The following is a 23,232-nucleotide window of genomic DNA, read 5'->3' on the forward strand; positions in this document are numbered from 1 at the left end:
CCTAACCACACCACCAGGGGACCAATTCAAGAATCTGGCGAGAAAAGCATTTTACTATCCCTACAAATGAAGTCCACATCCTTCTAAGATGTCTGATTGACACCCCAGATATTTGTCCATGAAAATGTTGGCTACATTATAGAGGAAACCCTTTAGTTGTATATGTATTTGGTTATGACAGAGAATTTTTTTTCAAAATTTTTTAGCAAGGCTAGAGACTCGGCTTATCACATATGTTGTTAAAATATTAGAACTGCTCCTATCACATGTGGTAAATAGTTCTGGAATATTCTGATAAATTCTCTGGCTGTGAAGCAGTTTCCATTCTCTTTTTCTCCCATTGGTAAATTTTAAGCATTTGAAGCTTAGGAAGCCCTGAGAATTTCAATTAAAATAAGAAAAATAATAAGGTCCACATGATCCCCTACATTTTTATAAATTACTGATCTATAATTTGGAACATTTTTCTACAACCTTTTTCTACAGCTAAGAGCATAAATTAAATAAGGTTATCCACATCAAACACATATTTATTGGTGTTTGTTATAAGCTGGAACGGTTATCATCAGATATGGTCTCTTTAGAAGATGTGTCACTATTTTTTAACATTGGTTTTCACCTGCAAACGAAGAGAGCCTGACATGTTATGATCACTAGGTAGGACAAAGACGTGAAGAATTAATAGAACTATACAACAAACCTTCAAAAAGAGAAAGTCATATTTGAATGAAGGCTTGTGAAAGCATAATTTTGAATGAACCTTAAAAAAATGTAGATTTGATGTTCAACTATACCATTGTTCTTCTAGCATGCATGCTGTAAGGGACCCAGGAGAACTGGAGTTGCCCCCTATTTTCTTTCAGACCATGTCCTGGAGTTGCTATGCTCAAATTAAGTTCAAGATTATGAATGCCACCTGTAGAAAACAAACACAAATTCAATTTTACAGTGACATAGTCACTTGTACATTAAGAGGAGCAAAATAGATCATTGTTATACCTTCATTGATGGCTGGAGTGTAGAACCTATGCACAATTACTCAAGAGGGGGGTGAATTGAGTAATGCAACAACAATTTATCTTTTTGCGAAAGTTAAAGACAATATACAAAAGTGTTATTGTACTAGTATTTTTCCAAGAGCTTAACTCAATTGCTAAGCATTTATAAGGAGCTTTTACTTTCCAATAGACACCAACTCAAATAAATTGATCAAGCTTTTCACCAATCGGACTTAAGCCACTCCTTAAGTACTTACGAAGCTACTTTTCGATCACAATTTATTTGCTCAAAAGTAAAAGACAATAATATTGAAGAGATGAGTTTGGAGAGATGCAAACGCTATTTAGAGTGGTTCGGCACAATCCTTGTCCTACGTCCACTTTCTTTCTCAATCGCAATTGAGAAGTTCCACTATTGCCAAGCTTCAAGGTGCTCGCGCAAAACCTTTTACAATCCGAGTCCTTAGTTTCTAACACCTCACGGTATATGATCACCACTCGTATACTAACCCACTCCACTTAGAGATACCTTCTCTAAGATTTGCCTTGAGTACTTAGTATACCTCTTTGGTATCCTCACCGACTATAGTGTTTATAACTCTTGACTCAACCTTGGAGATCACGCTCCAATTTACAAAGTGTATAAGAAAAACAATTCTCAGAGAATTGTTGAGATGAAATGAGTACTCTCTAGAAGAGTGTATGATTACAAGTTTTGCACTATTGAACCAATTGATATTGCTCTCTCAAATTGTGAATTATAACACCTTAAAAATGTGTAGAATGAAAGAATATGAACAAGATAGTTTTCTAAGATCAAACCTTGTGAAATAAGGCTTCAATCCATCCATTTATAGATTCCCAAACCTTAGAAACGTTGGGGAATTAATGGGATGGAGCATTTATGTCAAAACTAGCCGTTTTTTATGTTTTTGAATTATTTGCATCGATGCATAACACTTTGCATCGATGCAAATGTGTCTTTGATGCTGAAATTTGAATTTTCAGCTAGGTTGCATCGATGCAAACATCTTTGCATCGATGCAACAAGTCGTTGCATGCTTTGCATCGATGCAAGATGAGTGTGCATCGATGCAAACCTCAAAGAATGGCTTAAAATCACTTCAAAATGCTTAGGATTGATCTCAAACTTGTTGGAGTCAATTCCTATGCTTTTGTACCTTTGAAAACAAGTTTTTAAACCTTTTGGCTAGCATTGAATTGCAAGATGTGTATCAAAACTTTTTGTGAGTGTGTGTTGAGAGATTTAGCAATTGGTTCTTAACAAGAAGTTACCTAAGTCCTAAGACTCTATACTTGTCTTCAACTGTTGTGGACTTGAGTTTCTTGTTGTTGTTGTGTTTGCTTTCAACTCTTCATGCTTGTTCATTCAAGTTGTTTGTTGGTATGTCTTTTCATGTCGTTTGTTGGTTTGTCATTCATCAAAACCTACGAATACAAACTTCGCATACAAGCAACATGATTTACAATTTCCCCCTTTTTGATAATGACAAACCAATTTTGAGGATATGTATTTATAAATGATTTTGAAAGCAACAATAATGCACTTTGTTTTATAGAAAGTTTTGGAGAAGACTAAAAAATTTTTTGCAAGAGTTCCCCCTAAATATGTGCATTTGTTCCCTTAAAGATTTAGATATCAAAGTTTTTGCTTAGCGGAAGTCTTTTTGAAATCATTGTTTCGCAAACTTATTTCTTCTTTTCAAATCCTCAAACTTCTTCTTTTTCAAAAGTTCAAAACCTCAAACTTTTCTTCCTTTTTCAAAAAGTTCAAAACTTCAAATATCCTCAAACTTTTCTTCCCCCTTTTGACATTATCAAAAAGAAAGGGAGTTTGAAATGCATAAAACAATGAGGTATTCCCCCTTTCAAAAAAGAATTTGATTTCCTCTTTTTATATATAATAAGCATGCATAATTCCCCCTAAAATATATCAAGACATGCACATTAACTTAAAATAGGGGTACCAAGCCTATTTTGAGTTATTCACCAAACAAGCATACAAGCATTAATCATTAAACAAAATTTATGAATGAAATATCAAAGTATTTAAACCATAATAGAGATCCTTAGCTTACTAGGAGTTAGTTTAACACTTCATATAATCAAATAAAGCAATAAAAATGTGACTTTGCTCAAAAATGGGTTTTGTTGCTCAAAAATGCCAAATTCACTTGTTTTTGTGTAATTTGGTCGTGTTTGCATCGATGCAATGGTCTTTGCATCGATGCACATAGCACGTCGTGTGCTTTGCATCGATGCAGAGCTTGGTTGCATCGATGCAACGTGCATCATTTGCCCAAAATCACCAAAATTTCATCCTTTGGGGGTTCTTTCTTCAAACCTTTGAGTTCCATCATGTATATACTCACTTAAACCATTATAACCTTCAATTTGTTGATCCTCCATTGTTTATAATCTTCAAGTTCTTCAATCTACCTCAAGATTGATTACTCATTCATCAACTCATAAACCTACAAAACAATGGTTTTCCAATGCCGATTACTTTGCCGGTGTTGTTGTCTCCATATATCACGTTTCCTCCGTTTGTAGGCTCTATTGCGGTGAACTTTGATTCATCGCCGGTCATGTGTTTGGAGCATCCACTATCAACATACCAATTTGTATCCTTAGCTCCAACACGTACCTACAAAACAATTAAAATTTGGTTTTAGGTACCCAAGTGAATTTGGGTCCTTGATGGTTAGTATGAGCATAATGCCCATGTGGTGCCCATCTCATATCTTGACTACGAAAGTTTATATGTTTAATTCTTGTAAAGCATACGGGTGCTATGTGACCTACTTTATTACAATAATGACATATGACATTTGGATTATGCATCCTATGCATGTTTCTAAATGGTTGCCTAGGTTGTTTCCTAAATGCAACATCTTTTGATCTATATACATTGTGATTATAATTTCTAAATGAAGCATGTTGAGGAAGATGTTTAAAGGCTTCATTCCTTTTAGGCATGCTTATCTTTTGGGCTTGCGGTTGCCTAATAGGAGTTTTAGCATTTTTAAATTTTCCTTTTTCAAAACCCAAACCTTCCTTATTATGAACATGCTTTTGGTTTTTCCACATTTTATCTAAGTTCTTTGAAGATTCATTGAACTTAGCTAAAGTGTTCTTAAGATTTGTAATTTCATCTTCATGCATTTTACAAGATTTGTATGGATCACTACTTGTGCTACACTTATCTTTTCCAAGATTGATATTTTCGTTTTTCAACATCTCATTTTGTTTTAAAAGATCCATATTCTTTTTCTTTAGGAGAGAATAATCTTGGGTAAGTTTTGTGTACACCTCAAGTAAGGCATCATATTCATCTTGTAAATTAAAAGAAGTGGAGTTGTCATCACTAACCTTTTCTTCGCTTGTCATTAAGCAAAGATTTGCAACCTCGTCGTCATCGGAGTCGGATTCATCCTTTGATTCTTTAACGTGGTTGGTTCCTTCGTAAGTGATTTGGAGTTTATCCCAAATCCCTTTAGCGGTTTCACATGTAGAGATCTTCATATAATCATGCTCGTTAAGTGCACAATGAATGAAGTTGATGGCTTTATCATTCATTGCCACTTTCTTCCAATCATCGTCACTATATTCATCTTCTCCTTTCGGTACTTGCTTTAAGACGGAGGCTTCTCCTTCTTTAGCGCTTGTTGTCTTTGTTGGAATGTGATTTCCATTCTCAATCACTTTCCAAATTCTCACATCTTGAGAACGGATCCAAATTCTCATCTTATTTTTCCAATAAGAGTAATTTGTTCCGCTAAAAAGAGGAGGTCTAGCGGTTGAGTTACCTTCGCTAGTGTTGTTGTTGTTAAAGCCTGTGCTTGCCATGATCTTTTCCCTTAAACGGTTAAGTCTTTCAAAGGGTTAAGCTCTGATACCACTTGTAGAACCTATGCACAATTACTCAAGAGGGGGGGTGAATTGAGTAATGCAACAACAATTTTTCTTTTTGCGAAAGTTAAAGACAATATACAAAAGTGTTATTGTACTAGTATTTTTCCAAGAGCTTAACTCAATTGCTAAGCATTTATAAGGAGCTTTTACTTTCCAATAGACACCAACTCAAATAAATTGATCAAGCTTTTCACCAATCGGACTTAAGCCACTCCTTAAGTACTTACGAAGCTACTTTTCGATCACAATTTATTTGCTCAAAAGTAAAAGACAATAATATTGAAGAGATGAGTTTGGAGAGATGCAAACGCTATTTAGAGTGGTTCGGCACAATCCTTGTCCTACGTCCACTTTCTTTCTCAATCGCAATTGAGAAGTTCCACTATTGCCAAGCTTCAAGGTGCTCGCGCAAAACCTTTTACAATCCGAGTCCTTAGTTTCTAACACCTCACGGTATATGATCACCACTCGTATACTAACCCACTCCACTTAGAGATACCTTCTCTAAGATTTGCCTTGAGTACTTAGTATACCTCTTTGGTATCCTCACCGACTATAGTGTTTATAACTCTTGACTCAACCTTGGAGATCACGCTCCAATTTACAAAGTGTATAAGAAAAACAATTCTCAGAGAATTGTTGAGATGAAATGAGTACTCTCTAGAAGAGTGTATGATTACAAGTTTTGCACTATTGAACCAATTGATATTGCTCTCTCAAATTGTGAATTATAACACCTTAAAAATGTGTAGAATGAAAGAATATGAACAAGATAGTTTTCTAAGATCAAACCTTGTGAAATAAGGCTTCAATCCATCCATTTATAGATTTCCAAACCTTAGAAACGTTGGGGAATTAATGGGATGGAGCATTTATGTCAAAACTAGCCGTTTTTTATGTTTTTGAATTATTTGCATCGATGCATAACACTTTGCATCGATGCAAATGTGTCTTTGATGCTGAAATTTGAATTTTCAGCTAGGTTGCATCGATGCAAACATCTTTGCATCGATGCAACAAGTCGTTGCATGCTTTGCATCGATGCAAGATGAGTGTGCATCGATGCAAACCTCAAAGAATGGCTTAAAATCACTTCAAAATGCTTAGGATTGATCTCAAACTTGTTGGAGTCAATTCCTATGCTTTTGTACCTTTGAAAACAAGTTTTTAAACCTTTTGGCTAGCATTGAATTGCAAGATGTGTATCAAAACTTTTTGTGAGTGTGTGTTGAGAGATTTAGCAATTGGTTCTTAACAAGAAGTTACCTAAGTCCTAAGACTCTATACTTGTCTTCAACTGTTGTGGACTTGAGTTTCTTGTTGTTGTTGTGTTTGCTTTCAACTCTTCATGCTTGTTCATTCAAGTTGTTTGTTGGTATGTCTTTTCATGTCGTTTGTTGGTTTGTCATTCATCAAAACCTACGAATACAAACTTCGCATACAAGCAACATGATTTACATGGAGATTTTATCTCTCCTTCATATGTACTTGGCTCAAAGTTAGTCACTGCTTCCCTTCCATTGCATTTGATAGCAGCATTGTCATAAGCTCTGAATTTCAGAAAATCAAAAGGGATACACGTATTGGATTGGAGCCCTGGTGAGGTTGAAAATTCAGGGTAATAAATTCAGTGCAGATATAATGTAATTCATGTGTCACTAGGACCTTGCAGCTTCTACTTCACTGTCGAATACCCAAGATATATATACCTGCATCATGAAAAGCATCGCAATCTCTATAACCGAAACGCCTTTTACCAATAGTTTCTTTGAAACATGTATTTTTTGTGAGAGCAGGGCCACTAACCTTCAACGGAGACACGGCAGCAACCGGCGAGATGACGGCGAGAGCAGAGACGATGGCAAATGGTGACCCGAAGGCGAGTTGGTCCAAGCCACGGACAGAGAAGTCGGCGAGGATGGGGACCACGTGCCGAGCTACCTAGGTTCCGGAAAGGGGGAAGAGGAAGAAGCGGAAGCGCTAAGAACCTGGGGACGGCCGCGGCAAAGAACCTAGGACTAGGGTTTTGCCATTTTGGTTTGGGACTTTCAATGCTTTGCTTCAGAAGGGGGCAAGAATGATTAGGGGAATTGGAGAGGATGAAGAACGATTGATTTTTTATTTTTTTTGATATGTTTGCTTCAGAGGGAGGGGACGAATGATTAGGGAAATTGGAGAAGATAAAGAACGATTGATTTTTAGTTTTTTTTATGTTTTTATTTTGTTGTTTAAATTATTTGAAATTATAAAATTAAGATTAACTGAATTCTAAAATTTGATTAATTTAAAAGGGTATTTTTGTCTAATTAAATAAAGTAAGAATGTTTAAGATTTTTTATAAAATTAAACAAAAAATATTTTTTATTTTTATTTAATTAAAAGAGTGTATTAGTAAAAGTGGTGATATACTATATATTTTAAAAAGAAAAAATCAAATTTTAATGTGGAAAATAAATTCTACGTGCCTTATTATTATTTGTCTATATTTTAAATGTATCAGTACGTATGAATTTATCATCGTACTGTAGCAAACACCTATATATTATTACGTATAATGTAGATCTGTATCTTAATTACTAGAAGTTTGAATTACAATAATAATTAACACCTTTCTTGTTTATGTTTTGTTTAATGCATGATTTATGCTTAATTAATCGTATCACCGCCGGGCTCGTAATTATTTAAGAATGTCCCAATCATAGCCAATCATTTGGTTACCTTTTGATTATTTGAGCAAACAAAAAGGTGACGGAGACTCTAGGGTCAGAAAAGTAGCGAAAAACGTAACCACCTTAAGACAGATTAAACTCCTTTTAATTAAAAATTAAAGCCTGGGTCGTTCGTACTTTCTAGATGTATCAAATTAAATTAGCTCAACTTTTTATACATATGAAAGTAGTGGGAGTGAGCTGGCGTTTAAAAAGGTTTGAGCATTCCCCTGGCCTACTGGGTTGTGTATGTGGGGTTACGCACTTACGCGTTTATAACGAATCTGCTTTGTGCTTTGTCACGGTTTCGTTTGAACATACAACAAAAAAGTTGTTTATTCTAACGTGCCGACAAGTTCATGTATCTCTTAGGAAAACAAGTCATGTTGGTTTGCCAATTCCATTCCAATTATCCATTAATCTTCCGGTTGTTTTCTTTGTATAAAATTCCACAAGAGAGTGACTAGACCAAAAAAAATTGCATTGATATCGCGAAGAGGTGGCTCTCATGTTCTGCTTATATATCATTCTGAGCTTCATTTGAAAAATATTAAATATCATAGACACTATTATATAACTCTCATGCTTGTCATGGGTGCTAATATCATTAAAAGTTAGATACATTGCATGTTAATTAAAGCCAACTTTTTACCTTTTAAGAATAATAAGAAAAATCAGTGCTAGTTATTTAATTCATTTATAATTTTACGTACATTGTTTAATAAAAATAAATTATTTCACAACCAGATTTTGGTCTGATGAGAAACTTGGGCTACAAAGTCTAGGTAGCTAACTTTCATGGAATGTCAATATCTGCACCTATTGACAAATTAAATAGGATACAGCGAATGAAGCGTTGGGGTTGAAAATTTGAAGAGCCAATCTATCTAATAATAATAAGGGTAAAAAACCATAATAAGCCAACTGGCTCAGAAAATTACGTAAATACGCCAAAGCAAAAATCGTTACAGCAATAAGCCAGATCGTATTTTTATATAATTCGAACCAGGTTGGTTCGAACTCCATTTATTAGTAAATCGAACCAGGTTGGTTCGAATTATGGTTTTTTTTTTGTTAGTAATTCGAACCAGCCTGGTTCGAATTAGTAATGAAGGTAATTCGAACCAAGGTGGTTCGAATTATAGAGAGAGAATGTCTGCATGTAATTCGAACCAGGCTGGTTCGAATTACACCAATCATAGTTCGAACCAGGCCGGTTCGAACTATGTGTGAGACTGGTTCGAATTACACCAATCATAGTTCGAATCAGGCCGGTTCGAACTATGTGTGAGACTGACTAAGCTGTGTATCTATGGACGAGGCATATCCGAATCAGCCAAAGAGATGCGGCCTATGTCGCCAACCCGGACACAGTTCAATAAGAGAAAATAAACGCTAAACTGTTTCAAGATTCATTGATCATACAAAATGAATGTCCCAGAACACAAATTAAAAAAAAACATAGATAAACAGACTATAACATAACAAAAAAAGTACAAACCAGGATCATACATGATTGAACTTTAAAGAAAAAAATACATAATTAAAAAAGCCATATTCATTACTACTCGCAACAATCAAACTAAAAGTCATGTGCACTAATGTAAATAATACTGACACTAACAACATGGGATATAATCTAAATAACTCTAAGACTAGCAAGATGCGCACTAATGTAGATAATGCTAACACTAACAACATGCATACTAATGGTGTCCTGTCTGAGACGAGCCTGCAACCTGTGGGCAACTACGTCGCGTGTGTCCAGGTTGGCGACATAGGCCGCACCTCTTTGGCCGATTCGGATCCGCCTCGTCCATGTTCGTCCGTATCCTAGTGGATCTAGGACGACCCTCTCTGGCACGCCTCATGGCAGGGTCTGGAATCACTGTGGGCCCGTCGTAAGGTGGCCAGAAGCCCTCCGGGATGGGAGGTGTGAATCCCATCCGATACACATTGAAGACCGAGCTAATCTGATAGACGCTGTGAACGTAAGAGGTCCAGGTGACCCGTGAGTATGCACAGCACGCAAGTGCGTGCTGACACGGGAAATGAAGAGCCTGGAAGTACCCGCAGTCACATGTCCGAGAGGCAAGTGATACTCTGTAAGTACCCAAGGAGAAAGAACCAGTCGGAGTAGTCTCTGCTACAGTGAACTCGGAGTTATCCCGGTCATACAGCGTCACCGTGAAGCACCTGGCCGTCTTCATGTTGGCCTCAATACACTTCACCAAATGCTGACTGAATTGTTGTCCTGTTCCCATCTGGGCCTCAGCCTCTCTCCCCTTGCGAACAAACAGTTCCGCAAGCCTACAATATGTTGCCTTCACCAGGGATGCTACAGGGAGATTTCTGACCCCCTTCAGGATAGAGTTCACACACTCGGAGATGTTCGTCGTCATGTGACCGAATCTCCGCCCCTCATCACGATGCTGAGTCCACAACGAGTAATCAATCCGGTTCGCCCACTCACACATCGCCGGATCTTCAGATCGCAGGATATCAAACCAGTAATCAAATTCAACCTCGGTCTTCGCATACGCCGCGTTCACTAGTAGCCTCCTAGCATCTTTGCCCTTGAAGGTTAGGGCAAAATTAGCCGCAACGTGTCGTATGCAGAATGCACGGTACGCAGATGGCGGTAGCCAACCGCCGTCAGGGGCCTCAAGTGCAGCCTTGATGCCGTTGTGCCTGTCCGATATAACCAGCAGACCGGGCTGCGGGGTCACGTGCTGTCGAAGGTGTGAGAGAAAGAATGTCCAGGATTCCGCGTTCTCACCCTCTACTAGTGCGAATGCCACAGGTAGAATGTTGGAGTTCCCATCCTGTGCAATCGCGATGAGCAACGTTCCCCCATACTTCCCATACAAATGTGTGCCGTCAATGCTGATTAGCGGCTTGCAATGACGGAATGCCTCGATGCAGGGCGGGAAAGTCCAGAAAAGTCTGTGGAAGTACGCTTGAGATTCGTCCACCTGTCCTCCAACTCGAACCGGGCTCGTCTTCAGGACCACAACACTCCCAGGCATCGTCAGCTGGACACCCAAGACCCACCTAGGCAGGTCGTTGTAGGACTCATCCCAGTCACCGTATATGAGGGCAATAGATTTCTGCTTCGCCATCCAAACCCTCCGGTAAGTCGGCCTAAAACCAAAGTGCGCTGCCGTGGCGTTCAGGAGCACCTTGATGCTCACGGATGCATCGGCCCTAACCATTGGCATAATGAAAGCCGAAATCACATGATAATCCAAACTCCTGTGGTCACTAGAGATGGATGTGGCCAGGCAAGTGTGAGGTCCATTGTACCGTTGACCTCCCAGATGCCCTTGCGCTTCCGGAGACTCAGTCGAATCAACCATGTGCACCCATTCCCAAACTCGGAACACTTGCCCACATACCGGCGGTGATCGGACTCCACCACCTTGTACTGTACCCCTCGCCGGATGCTGTAAGTCTTCACACTTAAAAGGGCCTCATCTTTATCCTGGAATTGCTGACCAACCTGGAACTCTGTCAGACCAGTACTCCCTTCCGCATCTCTAGCTCCGAATCCAACAGCGTGCCCTAAAACCCCCTCATGTCTCATGGCATCCAAGTCCAATGAGGAAAAATGTGGTGGATACTGCTGTGTGCCAGAGCTAGAACCACCTACCTCCAATGCAGGCCCAGTCGCTCCAATATCATCAGCGCTATCATCGTCAATCATATCCGGCTCGACGTCATCCTCGTCTTCATCGTCCAAAAAACCGTCTCCTACGCCAACAGGTGCAACTCCCACTAAAGTGTTCGGCAAATTTTCCCTTTCCACTACCTCGTCGCCTTCGGTGGCATTGAGGTCAACAGCGAAAGATGGGGAGGCGACATGTTGGACCACTGGTTCGTACACAGGGACGGACGAGGAAGCAACGGCAGGCCGGGAACTAGAACCTGCTGCATTCGCTATAGTGTTCATATTCCTGTTCGAACCGCCGGAGCTGGATACAACATCAACCAGCCGGGCCAACAACTCCGGTGTCCTCACCTCCGGAAACTGCCGCCGACAGAGAAACATTACTTGCAAGTCCGCATCATTATTAATCGTGAAGCAATCATACTTCACCGTATTCTGTAGCACCGTGACTGGAATGCGATAGAAAAACTTCTTTACCCGCTTCGCACCCTCCAGACCAAGCTTCATTAGTACAGCGCTAACAAGGTCATCGTAACTCGTCGTAGATGTTATGACAATACATAGAGGATTCTTATCTGTGAACTTTACTCCGGAACGAGTTTTTCTATTAACAGATCCTCTGTGGTGCACCAAAACAACAAAACTCTCCTCACTAGCCATCCTTCTCCCTCTAATGAGAGTAACTCACGTTTGGAACCATATATATACAGTCAGTCTCACACATAGTTCGAACCGGCCTGGTTCGAACTATGATTGGTGTAATTCGAACCAGCCTGGTTCGAATTACATGCAGACATTCTCTCTCTATAATTCGAACCACCTTGGTTCGAATTACCTTCATTACTAATTCGAACCAGGCTGGTTCGAATTACTAACAAAAAAAAAAACCATAATTCGAACCAACCTGGTTCGATTTACTAATAAATGGAGTTCGAACCAACCTGGTTCGAATTATATAAAAATACGATCTGGCTTATTGCTGTAACGATTTTTGCTTTGGCGTATTTACGTAATTTTCTGAGCCAGTTGGCTTATTATGGTTTTTTACCCTAATAATAATAATAATAATAATAATAATAATAATATTGGAAAATCCTTATTAGGTTGGAAAGGTCCTTTTAAAATTTATTTCTCGATCAGGAGAAAAAGGTTGTCTAACCCTAACATGTAAGGCATTCATAACCACAAGAGAAATTAATAACTACACGTGTCACAATCACTGCAAATATGTAAGTTGTAACAAAGGAATTAGATTAAATTAATATGAAATATATCAGAACTCAGAGGACGTGCTGATAAGAATGTATAGGTCAAGCACGTAATGGTAATTTTTTTTTTTTTTTAGTTTTGTTAGGTAGATAATAATTATTGTAAATAATATAAATAATAAATTTTAAAATTAATCTAATAAAATAAAAAATACTTTATTTTTAAATTATCTTTTAAATTTTAATATTAGAATAATTATCAACATACTTAATAAATTGAACATCTAGTTATTGTTAATTGTGCATAAATAAATTAAATAAAAAAATAATTTAATTAAAAATAATCAACATAATTATCTACATACCTATTATTCATATTATTTAATATTTTTATTGTTTATCTTTTTTTTTTAGTATGTGTTTTGGTGTAGTGAATCTTGTGAAATGTATAACTCGTTTTATTTAGGGTTGAGTTCTTTTTTGTTTTAGATAGATGAGAACAAGGTATATAAAAAATTTAACGCTCAAATAAATAAAAATAGGAGTAGATACCTATAAAAAAATTTTAGCGCTCAAATAAATAAAAATAAGAGAAAAATATGATATGTATTTAAAGTAAATTTCGTACTTCTTCTCTTATTATATTTTTTTTATAGAAAGTTCTTTTTTATTAAATATAATTTCAGAAGTACTACTGTTGATCTATTTTTTTAGAAATCGAATTATGATGTTATTTTTTATTTTTTATTTATTTCGTGATTATTCCTTGTAACCTAATTTTCATAATTTTTTGGATTTGTAGATTAAATATTTAATTAACAATCATATGTGCTTTTTGTTTGTATTGTTGTGCCAATTTATAAGGCTTTACCTAGTCTAAATATAAATAACGGATTAGTACGTAACAAAAATTATCAAATGAAAATTCACACCGTTGAATATTTAAATCGCTAGAATTGGAATGCCTTCATGAAATGGCTCTCTTATAAACCCCACACGATCAAATAAAAGTTTAGCTTGATGGTTTGTTTCAACTTTCAAGAGCCGTATTACTACACATCACACAGCTTCCTATATATACATACGCATCAATAACCGGCCGAAAGAACTAATAATAAAATTAAAATTTCAGAGTTCTTATATAATCAAATTCTTGTTTGGTATTGCCTTGACTTTTTTTAGAGTGATGGTACGAAACAGAATTTTATGTCATTCTCGACGTGCCTGCGCTACTTGAATATACAGTGTTGTTTGGTCAACGGCATTAATTAAACTGCCCTTAATAAAGAAAGAAACAAGTAAGGCGAGCAAAACAAACTCCTATGCTTTGCCTTGTCTTGAGAGTTGAGATATAGCTAGCCAGGCAAAACGAAACAATTAATAAGATGGAAGAAATTTAATTTAGGATTTAATTAAATAAGTTTATTATACATACAAATTTTTTTGACATATAAATGTATATAACTTAATTCAAACTCAACAAAAATAACTATCAGTTTAGATTGCATATAAACACGTGTTTTTCTAATTTTTGAATAGGACAAAAATCATTATAACTAACAATTCTTCTCTTTCAATCAAATCTGCAACACTCAAAATTCAAATAATGATAAAAAAAATTTTTAAAATTGTCGAAAAAAGTAAAAGAAGTTTGGAAGGTGAATTAAAAAGAATTATGAAAAAAACGAAATAAGAAAATGAAGAAAAAGAAGAAGCATAAGATAAGATAGAGGAAGAGTTTTAGATTATGCAAAACTTATATGTATATATATTGAAAATTCTTAAATAATATACATAAATATTTTAGTTTTACACTAAAATTTACTGCAAATATATAAAAATGTTTTCTTTAATGCAAAAATTTTTTTTATTTCTTTTTTTTTTAGTTAAATAAATATAAGTTCATCCTCTTCCAAATAAATTTTACAGAATTATGTATTTCTTCTTCTTCTTTGTTTGATTTTTTTTGTTTTTATTCTTGTTAAGAGAATAAAATAAGAAGAAACTTGAAAAGGTTAAGTAAGAAGAAAAAATGAATAAGGAAAAAAAAAAAGAAGATAGTGACAATGATGAAAAAAAAGGAAGAAGATCAGAAGAAGGAAGAGGAAGAGTTTTGAATTATACAGAACTTATCAATACCCTATACATCGAAAATTCTTTAACAATACATATAAATATCTTAGTTTTACACCGAAAAAATTTGCTGCAAATATATAAAAATATTTTTTTAATGCTGTATTTTTTCCTTCTTTTTTTGTTTCTTTCTTTCTTTTAGTTGAATAAATGTAGGTTCATCTTCTTCTAAATAATTTTGCAGTATTATGTGTTTCTTTTTTCTTTTTCGTTTGATTTTTTATTTTTGTTTTTATTCTTGTTAAGAGGATAAAATAAGAAACTTGAGAAGGTAACACAAAAAAAAAGATGAATAAGAAAAAAGAAAAGAAAGATGGTGATGATGATGAAAAAAAAGAAGAAGCAACAGAAGATGAGAAGAAGGAAGATGAAGAGTTTTGAATTATACAGAATTTATTAGTATACATACACCGAAAATTCTTTAATAATACACATAAATATCTTAGTTTTACACCGAAATTTACTACAAATACACAAAAATATTTTCTTTAATGCTGCATTTTTTCTTTTTCTCTTTTTGTTTTTTTCTGTCTTTTAGTTGAATGAATGTAGGTTTATCGTCTTTCAAATAATTTTGCAATATTATGTGTTTCTTCTTCTTCTTTGTTTGATTTTTTTGTTTTTATTCTTGTTAAGAGAGTAAAAGAAGAAGAAACTTGAGAAGATAACATAAGAAGGAAAAGATTTATAAGAAAAAAAAGAAAAAGATGGTGATGCTGATGAAAAAAAGAAGAAGAAGCAACAATAGAAAATGAGTAGGAGAAAGATGGAGAGTTTTGAATTATGCAGAACTTATTAGTACAAAAACATCGAAAATTCTTAAGTAATAACATAAATATCTTTGGTTTACACCAAAATTTGCTGCAAATATACAAAAATATTTTTTTTAATGCAGAACTCTTATATTACATTCAATTCAAACCATCAACAATAAATAGCAATTTTCACAAACAAAAATAATATTATTCACCTACAGAATCATAAACTACTAATGAAAACATTAACTAAAATTGAACCACACCTCAACCACTTGATTAGATTCAAAACAATAATCTACTTCGCTCTAATTCAATTGACAATCTGAACTTAAATCATTTATTATCTTTAACAACGAGATAACTGTTCAAAACTTATTTCAGAGCTTGATTTTAAAAATGTAGAGAACGAAAGAAATTGCAAAAAACGAAAAAAGAGAACGCAGAGAATGAACAAAGAAAAACGCAGAGATAGAAGAGAACGTAGATCAAAAACGTTGAAAAAATTTGAAAACATAAATGAAATCTTTTCGAAAAAGGCAGTTATATATTTGCGCGTTGATTGAAAAATTGGTTAAATAATGGCGCGTGAGGTGAATTAAGTTAAAGAGACTTGTACGAACTTGTATCGAAAAATGACTATCCGAAAAATCTTTGTTAACTAAACTGTATATTAAGAATACATTTTTAAAATATAATAATAAAAACTATTTTTTAATATTTTTAATATAAAATTTAATTAAAATATAAAAAATTAATTTTAATAATAATTTTTATAAAATATTTTTTATAGTACGCTTAATCTATATTTTTATAGTACAAGTTAGTAAAATCTTTTAATTGAACTCTGATGTAAAACAGAACTTTTTAAAATATATAAAAGTATAAAAGCATGAATGCAAACACAACTAAATTTGATCATGACATGAATATTGACAATACATTAGATTTGATTAAAAAAATATAAAAATTAAGTGGCCTATGACAAGAGTAAGAAAAAGAAAAAACGAAAGAGATTTTACAATAAATTATTGCAACTATACTTAAAAGAAAAAGCTCAAAACAAGAGTAATTAGAATCCAAAATTATTCTTTGCATCATTAATCATGAAGATACATGAATAATAAAAAAGACACTTATAAAATTAACTGGCGGTGTAACTCTTTATTAATTTCTATGTTATTTTAAAACCTGAGATATTAAAAATTTATCACGTACTCAATATTTTAAATATTTTATTTTACTAAAAAATATTAAGTATTTAGGTATATTTTCAATGTAGTAAAGTATTAAAGGTTTAGTAGAATATTTATTAATTTTTTTTTTCACTAACCCCTTATCCACTAATCTTTAAATAGAAGTCTTTAATTTATGTAAAAATCAGATCATGAATATTATTTTGTGAGATTTATTTTTTATTGAATTTTTTCGAAAAATTTTTAAATTTATCGAGAGTATTCATCTCTGTGACATTTTTAAGCTTATCAATCTTTAATTGTGATATCTTATCATATCTAATTTATATCAATTTTTTAGATTCATTTATATTTTTGCTTAAATAACTCCGCCGTTTTAAGTTATTTTAGGGTATTTCTTATAATTTAGAACGGTATTTTTTTTTTTCGTTGTTGAATCATTGACTCCAAATTTAGTAGAATCAAATACATATTCATTTAATTTTCTGTAAGTTTTTGTAAAAATAATAATTAAAAATTATTAACATGATATATATTTATATTTAATTATTATTTTTATATAAAAAGTAGAAACTATTTTAATAAGCTTTCCCGTATGGGTCACAATTTTATTTTAAAGTTCTTTTAAAAAAACATCGATCCACATAAAATTGGAATTAAATGATAAAAAAATTAGTAAAATAATAAAATAAAAAATAATTATTTTTAAATTAAAATAATAAATTTATGTATGTAAAAATATGAATTTAATGATAATTAATTTTTTATTTATTATTTTATTAATTTAAAAAAATATATTTATATAAAATATAGTTATTATTTATTAATTATATATTTAAATTATTTTTAATTAATAAAATAAAAAAAATTTGTATTTAGTTATTAAAAACATATTATTATAAAATTAAAATTTTGTATTTAAATTAAATAATATAATAATTACAGAAATATATTTGATATAAGAAAATTATGGATGTACATAGCCATGACATATCCAAGTATAGAGAGAGAAAACACATTAAACTTACAAATCAGAGACTTTAATTTGTATTTGGGATAAATAACAAAAAAAAATTGAGTGCACTCGGAATAAGATACAATCAGGCAGTTGTGCATAAAGCAGGTAAATTATATTCGGGATATAAACAAGACTAGATTCAGATATTGTATTCGAGATACATGCATAAAGAATAAGGTTTTTTGTATTTTAGATAAGTACATTAAAAAAAACTTTATATAAGTAATTTATTGGCTCAATCATTCATCACACTAAATCTATCTCAATTCCATTAATTCTTTTTTGTCTTGTTTTTCATACAAATGGCCAATAATTAATTTTTTTATGTGATAATTTATCTCAATAAAATTAGTAGAAACAGTAAAGAGAGAGTAATAGATTACTTCAAAATATAATTTAATTAAAATTTAATCATAACTAATTAAATTAATTAATGCAAATTCTCATTATTCATTATACATAACAAAATATATTATTGACTTAAAACTAACCATAAAAATAATTCAACTATTTAATAATAAGCTAACATCATAAAATTTTAAGTTTAAAAATTATTTCATATACAATTAATCAACTTACTATTTTAAGATATCTTTTTTTGGAGTGCATCCGCGATAACTTATCTCGAATATTATGTAACGGAATGTCCATTTAATATATTTTTACCATAATACGGTGTCTATCTTTGTAATTTTTTTACATTAAATATATTTTTGTAACTATTATATTAATTTAAATAAAAAAATTCCATAAAACTGCTGTTTATTTTATGTAACGGAGTTGAATCAATTTTTTCACTTTTTGACCATGAAATACAAAGAAGGTAAGGAAAGGGAGGAATCGTGGCAGGTGGTTTGCTGACGTGGGACACAGCCATAAACCCCGAAATCAGCAAAAGCAAAAGCGTGTTAACAGTCACTACTCACTACGCAATTTAAGGTGGAAGCATGGAAGGGGTGTTTTTAGTCATTTAACGATGCGGACGCGGGGCACCATAACGAATCCCCAACGGCCTATGATACTTCCGGACATGGGTCCCAATCCCAGAGATCACATTTGTCGTTTTCCATCTTGCATTGAACAGGTTTTTAATCGCCATGTTTGGTGGGTCCCAATCACAGAAGTGCACCACCACAGCATCCCATACAGATGCGCTACATGTTAGCTTCTGCCCCAATGTGAATAACTGAGCATGTTATCAAAGTCACAGGCTCACACGGCCAAGGATTGAGTCAATTTGACCCACTAAGGAACAAGGTAACGATCTTTTTACCTCCGAGGCTCTGACTTTTTCCAACATTATATGACATATTTTTTATTTCATTTTTTCTAGTGGTATGATATTGTGGGTTCGCTTTAGTATTTAGGATGTCCGGAGACTTATTCCTATGTAATTGTTTCTTTTGGACCTAGGCTCCAATGTTAATTAAATTAAAAAGAAAGGTTGTTTACAAACCTGAAAATTGCTACTATTTTTTAAATATGATTTTTTATTCAATTTTTAAATATAATATAATATTATTTTAATTTTTTAATTAATTATATCTCTTATTTTTAAAAAATTATTATTATTTTTTATTTAATTTAAATATTCACTTTATATTTTTATGGTATTAAATTTCAAAAAATAAAAAAGTTTTTTATTTTTTATTTTTTTCTTCTCTCATACACCAGCATCACGCCATACTTATTGATCCGTTCTATTCTTTCTGTTCCTTCCAATTTCTTTTGTCTCTTTTTCTATCAATATTTTTTTGTGTCACTATTCTTTCTAATTTTTATCTTTTATAATAAAATATCTAAACTTGTTCTTATAATAATAATAATAATAATAATAATAATAATAATAATAATAATAATAATAATATTTTTGAGTTTTGAATGTATTCAAATTCATTTTGATATCCAAATATAATTATTTTAGATATATCACAAAAATGTATTGTATTTTATTTATTTATAATAATTATTTGAGTTTTAGATGTGTTCAAACATATTGTATTTAAGTATATTATTTTAAAGAATAAATAACTTTTTTAGGGTAAATTACTATAATAAAACAAATGTAACTCAAAATTATCCAGATCTTCCAGAACGAAAAAAGTTATTTGACTGTTTCAAGTTGCATTTCTATATAAATCGAATTGATTAAATTCGATTTATGCAAATTGGTACTAAATTGAATCCATTATATTCGAATTGCATGCAAATAAAAATCATGTATAAATCGAAACTAATGACTTCGAATTCAATATAATCACTAAATCGAAACAATAAGATTCAATTTAATAGTTTTTGTAAATCGAAACCCATAAATTCGATTTACAAGCAGCATCTCCCTCAAGTAGTCCGAATATAATGGATTCGATTTATGCTCAATATTACTATATATACAAATTGAATTTCATTCATTCAAACTACAAAACATACAAACCCCACACCCAACCTCACCACCCATATCCGAAATTTTCGAAAAGCCGCCCAGGAAAAATCGAAGTTGGACACATGGAGGACGATCCGAATCATCTATATTGGCTAGATGGAGTCGTGCATATTGCTAGCACCATCCATCTCAAGGTTAGTAAAGAAATTTTTCTTTTTTAAGCATAGATTAGTCATTCTATTAATGTTAACATAAATTGTGGTAGTTAGTTAGAGTCTTTAATTAGGGATTAAGAAATTTTTTTAATATAACTGTATGTTAGAAGTAGTAAGCTATTAGGTAGTTAGATTTTGATAAGTTGAAGTGGTACCTAAGAAGGTTGTTTTGGAATGTAGGATATGTTAGATTTTGAACTTCTTAGTCTTATGTGCAATGAGACTTGATTTATGAGTAGCGATAGCTATAAATTTCTTGAGTTCTTTGTAAAAAGTAATATAAATATTTTTTGTAATTGTGATTTTTTGAGATAGATACTTATGATTAGAAAATGTTAGGATATGTTAGATTTTTCAGTTTTTTAATCATTTTTGTATTCTCTGTGTAAACGTGTGGGACTAAATGCTTTGGGTTTTTTTTAATGAAATTTGTTCATGAGTTATTCAGGGTTTTGTATTTGGTTCGATTACTAAATTTTGGGCGATATTGTAAACAAGTTTTAAAGTTAGAGCATGCCATGTTTATTTATTTCAGATTTTCATGCACTGAAAATTGTATCGTGATGGTTGTGATATGGAATTTTCTATCTTTGTGCAGTCACATCGTTGCATTAGCACCATGAGACGGCAACACTGTATTCCGTTGGACGATAGGATCGTTCTGTACTTGCAGATGGTTGATTTATACCATCTTGTAAGATGAACGAGACGTGGTTTCGACTGGATGAACCGTTGGTCATGCATTCGTGGAAAGATGGCGGCCTGAGACGCACACTTTTCACATGCTGTTCGAGAAGTACACGATCACGCTCTAGAATGTGGCATACCAGTTAGAACTCTTGATCAACGGTCAGTATGTCAGTGGATGTCTTACGCACTTTACGCGACATATTGAGGGGGCCGGCCAGCGTGGGCATGGTTTGGGAAGCTGCTGGGTATTTTGCCTCCTGCGAATTGCATCAACAAGTTCACGGTGAAGTGTACATGGTTTCAGGAGACATTTAGTAAGCTGCCGCAGGGGACATACAATGAGACAGTTAAGAGGTATGCCCATGCGTATATCATGATGCTCCTATCTACACAGCTGTTTGGGGTTAAGTCAGGTACCCGCCTCCACATTTGTTGGCTACCCTATGTTGCCAGGCTAGAGGACATGGGTTAGTATAGTTGGGGGTCTGCTGCACTGTCATGGCTATTCAGGCGCATGCCGTGTGGCGAACAAAAATATCATCAAGTTGGCCGATCCACTGCAACTCCTCCAGTCGTGAATCTTTCGGAGATTCCATGGTTTCTGGCTAGACGGATTTGATGTCTTCTATTGGCCATTGGCGTCCATGTACTTTTCCTTTAAATATGCATCATCTTTCTAAAAATATGAGTGTTTACTTTATTGTTAATTAAATGTTGTGCATTTTAGATGGTCAAATTATCAGCCCGCGTAGAGCGACAAGGGGCCTCGTGTAGGGCATTGGAGGCTTATGATAGATTTACTCCATGCCGGGGATGTGAGTATCTTTTGGTTTTAGTGTGAACATAAATAAATTAGTATTTGCATCTTTTACTATTTATGGTGACTAACAATATCTACTTATATACACAGCTCTAGTGGATGCCGTATAACTTGCCGGATCTTTGGCACGAAGAATGTCAAACCAGTAGTGAAACTTGACCTCAGTCTTGGCATAAGCAGCATTCACTAACCACCTCGTGCATCCCTGCCCTTAAAACTCAGCACGAAATTTGCAGCCACGTGTCAGATGCAAAAAGCCCTATATGCAGTAGGTGAAAGTCAGCCACCGTCAGGAGCTTCCAATGCATTTTTTATCCCATTGTGCCTATCTGATATGACAAGTATACCTGGCTGAGGGGTCACATGCTGTCACAGGTGAGATAGAAAGAATGACCACGACTCTGCATTCTCCCCCTCCACAAGTGCAAATGGAATAGGAATGATGTTGGAGTTGTCGTCTTGTGAAATCGCGACCAACAGTGTACCGCCGTATTTCCTATACAGGTGGGTACCGTCCACACTGACCAGTGGCTTGCAATGTCGAAACGCCTATATACACGGTGAAAATGTCCAAAAATGCCAATGGAAATAAGCTGCAGAGTCATCCACTTGCCCACCAAACCACACAGGACTAGTCTTTAACACCGCAACACTACCTGGCATCGTGATCTGAACACCCAATACCCATCATGGTAAGCCATTGTATGACTCCTCCCAATCTCCGTAAATCTGGGTCAGGGCTTTCTGTTTAGCCATCCAAATCCTCCTGTAAGTCGGTTTAAACATGAATTGTGCCTCCGTGGTATTCTAGAGTACCTTGATCGAGACGGCAGCATCGGCTCTAATCATGGGCAATATGAAGGCCGATATGACATGATAATCAAGCTTCTTGTGATCACTAGATATCGATGTGGCTAGATAAGTGTGAGGACCATTATATTGTTTTACCTCTCAAATACTCTACGCTGGCGGAGGCTAACCCGAATGAGCCATGGGCACCCGCTGTCAAATTCCTTGCTCTTGCCATAATACTTGTGATTATCGGATTCTAATACATTGTACTCAACCCCACGGGAAATGCTATAAGTCTTCACGATTAACACGACTTCTTCTTTATCTTGAAACTGCTAACCAACTTGAAATTCAGATACAACTCCTATATTCTATGTCTCTCTAGCCCCGAACCCAACAAGTACTCCCGGATCCCCCTGAGGTGCCATTGCATCAAGTACAAAGCTGAGAAGTGTAGGGGAAACTGATTAGTACCCGAACTCGATGCTCCCCCACCCACAGCTGGAGTCGGTCGTGGCGTGTCATCATCACTATCATCCGCTAATGTGGCGGGCTCCACATCATCATCATCATCATGCAGTGCTTCCTCAACTCCATCGGGTACTCTAACCTCTCCAAAGACCGAGACCGTTGCAGGAGAACCGGGCGTCGCAAATGCTACCACCCCCAACGGCCCAGTCTCACCAACTCTGACATCACCATTGCGGTTT

The 23,232-nt window shown here is 34.3% G+C and overlaps 2 protein-coding genes across 2 annotated transcripts; both read right to left on the reverse strand.

Moving 5' to 3' along the window:
* Positions 1-788: 788 nt before the first annotated feature.
* On the reverse strand, positions 789-10,857 carry LOC130965960 (uncharacterized). The gene is made up of 4 exons (XM_057890714.1): positions 9,382-10,857; positions 6,644-6,875; positions 6,423-6,530; positions 789-916 (listed from the first exon to the last, which is right to left on the reverse strand). Exons 1-4 carry the CDS (start codon positions 10,855-10,857, stop codon positions 789-791), a joined length of 1,944 nt encoding a protein of 647 aa, XP_057746697.1.
* Positions 10,858-10,877: 20 nt separating this feature from the next.
* On the reverse strand, positions 10,878-11,972 carry LOC130965962 (uncharacterized). Its single transcript, XM_057890715.1, has one exon. The coding sequence runs from the start codon at positions 11,970-11,972 to the stop codon at positions 10,878-10,880; it is 1,095 nt and encodes a 364-aa protein (XP_057746698.1).
* Between the last annotated feature and the right edge of the window lie 11,260 nt (positions 11,973-23,232).

Source organism: Arachis stenosperma, chromosome 3, assembly GCF_014773155.1.
Source record: "Arachis stenosperma cultivar V10309 chromosome 3, arast.V10309.gnm1.PFL2, whole genome shotgun sequence".
NCBI lineage: Eukaryota > Viridiplantae > Streptophyta > Magnoliopsida > Fabales > Fabaceae > Arachis > Arachis stenosperma.

Excerpts from the sequence above, each read along its gene's own strand:
- LOC130965962 (XM_057890715.1), bottom strand. The coding sequence starts at position 11,972 with ATGGCTAGTGAGGAGAGTTTTGTTGTTTTGGTGCACCACAGAGGATCT.
- LOC130965960 (XM_057890714.1), bottom strand. The coding sequence starts at position 10,857 with ATGGTTAGGGCCGATGCATCCGTGAGCATCAAGGTGCTCCTGAACGCC. Across the intron at positions 6,876-9,381 it reads CGCGACGTAGTTGCCCACAG|GTAGCTCGGCACGTGGTCCC; the intron begins GTTGCAGGCTCG and ends TCCGGAACCTAG. Across the intron at positions 6,531-6,643 it reads CGATGCTTTTCATGATGCAG|GGCTCCAATCCAATACGTGT; the intron begins GTATATATATCT and ends CAACCTCACCAG.